General features: G+C 60.7%; 2 protein-coding genes across 2 annotated transcripts in view; one reads left to right on the plus strand and one right to left on the minus strand.

The window, feature by feature from the left end:
* The window catches only part of LOC138144714 (organic anion transporter 3-like), a 12,075-nt gene extending 11,399 nt beyond the window's left edge, over positions 1-676 (minus strand). Inside the window, exons 1-2 of the mRNA XM_069066108.1 lie at positions 668-676; positions 20-321 (exon numbers count right to left, since the gene is read on the minus strand). Of these exons, the coding sequence (XP_068922209.1) occupies positions 20-321; positions 668-676 (311 nt within the window). The remainder of the gene's footprint in view (positions 1-19; positions 322-667) is intronic.
* The window catches only part of PPP2R5B (protein phosphatase 2 regulatory subunit B'beta), a 15,725-nt gene continuing 11,289 nt past the window's right edge, over positions 22-4,457 (plus strand). Inside the window, exons 1-10 of the mRNA XM_069066109.1 lie at positions 22-297; positions 483-1,005; positions 1,821-2,017; positions 2,352-2,453; positions 2,560-2,652; positions 2,839-2,969; positions 3,291-3,350; positions 3,684-3,792; positions 4,236-4,289; positions 4,382-4,443. Coding sequence (XP_068922210.1) covers positions 807-1,005; positions 1,821-2,017; positions 2,352-2,453; positions 2,560-2,652; positions 2,839-2,969; positions 3,291-3,350; positions 3,684-3,792; positions 4,236-4,289; positions 4,382-4,443 — 1,007 coding nt within the window. The 5' untranslated portion in view covers positions 22-297; positions 483-806. The remainder of the gene's footprint in view (positions 298-482; positions 1,006-1,820; positions 2,018-2,351; positions 2,454-2,559; positions 2,653-2,838; positions 2,970-3,290; positions 3,351-3,683; positions 3,793-4,235; positions 4,290-4,381; positions 4,444-4,457) is intronic.

Raw genomic sequence — 4,457 nt, forward strand, 5'->3', positions numbered from 1 at the left:
CGGAGCTCCCCGCACGCACCCCGAGCCTGGGCTCAGCCCCAGCCCTGGCCCCGGCCCGGGCCCCAGCCCCGGGAGGGGGGGGGTGCGTGCGGTGGGGCATGCCCCAGCGCCCACAGGGGTCCCCCCGGCCTCGGGCTTCCCCAGCTGGGGCGACCCCCCAGGAGCGCTGCCTCTCCGCTCTCCAGCCCAGGCCACAGCGAGGCCAGCCCCTCGCCGTGCACCCCCGCCCCTGAGGGGGGGCTCTAGCTGAGGGTCCCACCCAGCCTCAGGGGGCACCCACACCTGGGTCCCTGGGAGGTGAGTGAGTGGCCCTGCCTCCAGCTTTGGGGAGAGAATATGGGAATCTTCCTCATTCCCCACACTCTGACCCCAGAGGAAGATTAACCAGCTCTCTTCCTGGTCTTTCTGTCTTTCTCCCTAATCTGGCTCCCCCCTCTCCCTCCCCCCATCTATCTTTCCACTGCCTCTATTTCTACATCTAGGCTCATTCTACCTCGACTTCCCCTCAGTAAGAACTCCGTTACCAGCTTCTCCTGGCCCTCTCCCAAGGGTCTGACACCTGAGGACCCCCCCCTTCTAGCTGCCCCCCAGGGACTGACTGGTTACTTGGTAGGGCCCTGGGGGGGGGGGGAGGGGGAGAAGTACTTGTACCAGAGTCCCTCCTCACCATATCCATCCCCTGGCCAGGATGGGTCAGCCAGGGGTTCCCTGTTAGCCAGCATCCTCTTGGCAGAGTGGGCATCTGGGGGGGGGGCTGTGACTCCTTTCCCCTTTGCCCCCTGACGCTGCTGCCCCCCTTAGTCACCATGGACACCAAGCTGCCCCCAGCGAGCACCCCAACCAGCCCTTCCTCCCCGGGGCTATCTCCAGTCCCTCCGCCGGACAAAGTAGATGGATTCTCTCGGCGGTCCCTCCGGCGGGCCCGGCCAAGGCGCTCCCACAGCTCTTCCCAGTTCCGATACCAGAGCAACCAACAGGAGCTCACCCCCCTACCACTGCTCAAGGGTGAGTGGGCCCTGGGACCCGGGGGGCTGCCCCAGGAGCAGATGCCAGCTCCTCCGTCCCTTGGGGCTGTGCCCTGCTCTTTTTGCCCCTCTGACCCCCTTTGCTGACGCATGTTCTGTTCTGCCTGTCATCGGTGGAGGTGGGGAGCTGGTCCTGCCTTGGGAGTTGCCCAGCGGGGCATCCCAGCCTGGAGTAGGGTGTCTCGGTTCAGCTTGGGGACATGCTGTGGAAGCCCCAGGCCCAGCCTGTAGACTGCTTCTGCTGATACTGGGGCAGAATAAGTGCTGCCGATCTCTCGGCCAGTCACTGGGCTCCTGAGGTGTGTGTGTGTTTAGCTGGGGATCCCTCAGGCTTGTTCTTAGCTCTCCAGCCCAAACTCCCCAGAGGCATCTGAGACTGTTTACCTGGTGTGGCTCCTGGTTTGCTTCCTGGCCTGAATGGGCTGAGGGGAAGAGAGCTACTGTAGCAGCTGCCCTCAGAAAGCTGAGGATCCTGGGGGGCAACTTTTTACTTTAAAAACCCATCACCTTCCTACTGAACTCCAGGGAAGGGAAAATAAGGAAATAAGAGTGAGACAGAAGCAAGGAGCTTGGTTCTTGGGCAGGGCCCTAGGAGAGCCAGGGAGCAGAGCAGGGCCTCAGGTGGATCAGTGGGGGCTGGGGCTGGGGCAGGTAAGGCCTTGGAAATCTGATCTGGGGAGGAAAGAGCAGGACTTAGGATTTGGGGGCATCTGCCTGTCTCCCATTCACTGCCCTGGCCATGCTGCTGGAGCCTGACCCCCCAGGGCTCAGGCTAGCCCCCACTTTGCTCCTCAGATGTACCAGCTTCCGAGCTACATGACCTGCTGAGCCGCAAGCTGGCTCAGTGTGGGGTCCTCTTCGATTTCCTGGATTGTGTGGCTGACCTGAAGGGGAAGGAGGTGAAGCGAGCAGCCCTCAATGAGCTGGTGGAATGTGTGGGGGGCACCCGGGGCGTCCTCATTGAGCCGGTGTATCCGGATATCATTCGCATGGTGAGTAGGTCTGGGTCCCTCAACTCTCTCGCAAGGCAGGACTTGGGGTCAGGCTGCTTGCCTTTGGTGGGTTACAGACCATACATAGGTTTACGGCTAAAAGGGACCTTAAAAGCCATCTAGTCCAGTTCCTGGATTTGACAGATGAGGAAACTGAGGCCCAGGGATTTAGGCTCAGGGACTTGTCCAGGGTCATGAAGCTAGGAAGTGTCTGAAGCAGGTTCTGATCCCAGGTCTTCCAGATGCCAAGCCCAGCACTCTGCTAGTGGCAGTGAAGGCCAGCTTTGGAAGGGGGCCTTTTCTGAGCACCCCTGGTCCTGGCCCTTCCTCTTAGATATCCGTGAATATCTTCCGGACGCTGCCACCCAGTGAGAATCCTGAGTTTGACCCTGAAGAAGATGAGCCCAACCTAGAGCCTTCCTGGCCACACCTGCAGGTACCTGGGCTTGGGGCAGAGGAAAGGGCTCCAAACGCTCTGGCCTCACAGGAGAACTTGGGTCTGGGGTGCTGGCTTCAGGTCCTCCATCTCCTCCCCTCACCAGCTGGTCTACGAATTTTTTCTACGTTTCTTGGAGAGTCCAGACTTCCAACCCTCAGTAGCCAAGAGATATGTGGACCAGAAGTTTGTGTTGATGGTGGGTGAGGCTAGAGCCCAGGAGCCTGATGCACTGAGGCCCTGAGGGGGAGGGGAGGGCCTGGGTCCAGTCCCTGGGGATCCATATGGAGGGACCCTTGGCCAAGGGATGGAGGGAAGGAGCTGGCCTTGAGGCTGCCTGGGGCCTCCCCTCCGCCAGCCCTGGCCCTGACCTTGGGCCCCACAGCTCCTGGAGCTGTTTGACAGCGAGGACCCCCGGGAGCGTGAGTACCTCAAAACCATCCTGCACCGGGTCTATGGAAAGTTCCTGGGCCTCCGTGCTTACATTCGGAAGCAATGTAACCACATCTTTCTTCGGTAAGTGTGTAAGACACCTGGACCTTGTCTGTGGGATGCAAAGGGAGGGGCGCAAAAGGGAGCAGGGCAGGCTGAGGGTGGGGACCTGTGCAAAGGGTGCTGGGTGGAGGGGGTGAGGTGAGCATGTCCCAGGGAGGACCTTGGCTGGAGGGCAGGCCAGGGTCAGGGTTCTGGCCAGGGTTTGGTTTGAAAAGGGGTGGAGTTGTGAGGAGGGCTAAATTTCCAAGTGGTGGCAGCTTTCTGTGGGGCTCTCAGAGAAAGGGGCTTTGGCAGGTTGGCAGGGCTCAAAAACCCCATCTGACACCCTCCCCCTCACCCCAGGTTCATCTATGAGCTGGAACATTTCAATGGTGTGGCTGAGCTGCTGGAGATCTTGGGGAGGTGAGCCAGACCCGCAGCTGCCGGCCAAGGCAGCAGCCTCCTCTAGGGAGCTGTCCAGCATCTAGGGGCAGGGCTGCAACCTGAGCAGCCAGGATCCTCCCTACTGCTCTCCCCTCCCCTTTTCCTCCCCCTTCTCTCCTCCTCATTCCTGCCTTTCTCTTCCCCCCTTCCTTCTGCCTCCTCCCATCCCTCCTCCTCCCCTCCTCCTCTTCCTCCCCCCTTCCCTCCTCCCCTCCTCCTCTTCCTCCCTCCCCTCCTCCCTCCTCTCCTCCCCTCTTCCCTCCTCCCTCCTCTCCACCCCTCCTCCCTCAGGTCTCTTTTCCTCCTCCACAGCATCATCAATGGGTTCGCTCTGCCCCTGAAGACTGAACACAAACAGTTCCTGGTGCGCGTGCTGATCCCCCTACATTCAGTCAAGTCTCTCTCCGCCTTCCATGCCCAGGTGAGCCCCCGCCCTCTGCCCTGCCAGATCCTGGCCCAAGGTCCAGCTCCCGCCTAGAACCCAAAGACCGCCCCACCATGCCCCTTCACGTCTCAGGCAACGTTCAGAGGCCAGTGGGCCAGCTCCAAGGCTGACACCCAGGAGAGGGATTTGAAAACAAACCTGCCTGTTTGAGATTTGAGGGGCACCTCGTAGGGCAGAGGAAAGGGGCGGATCTGGGGGCTAACACTGGCCTTGACATTTCCTGGCAAGGACACTGGGCAGTCATGCTGCCTCTCTGGGCCTCAGTTTCCTTGTCTGTGAAATGGGGGGCTGGCCTCGATGGCCCTCTCCACTTGGTATTGTGTTGCTACTGCCCCTTGCCTCTCTGATGGGCTGTGAGTTCACCTTGCCTTGTTCTTTTTCTCTTGCTGCTCTGTCTGTCGGTCTCCCACCCTCTGCAGCTGGCATATTGCGTAGTACAGTTCCTGGAAAAGGATGCCACCCTGACCGAGCACGTGAGTGACCAAGGCCCCAGAGTGGCCTGTCTTCTCTGGGGGAGGCTGGCAGGGACTTTGCTCCCCTCCTCTGACTCCCCTCTGCCCCACAGGTGATCCGAGGACTGCTCAAATACTGGCCTAAAACCTGCACCCAGAAGGAGGTACCAGAGGGGTGGGGGGGGGGGC

Source organism: Petaurus breviceps, unplaced genomic scaffold (genome assembly GCF_028583685.1).
Source record: "Petaurus breviceps papuanus isolate PSGF00001 unplaced genomic scaffold, PetGlider_PUasm1.0 90721, whole genome shotgun sequence".
NCBI classification, from domain to species: domain Eukaryota; kingdom Metazoa; phylum Chordata; class Mammalia; order Diprotodontia; family Petauridae; genus Petaurus; species Petaurus breviceps.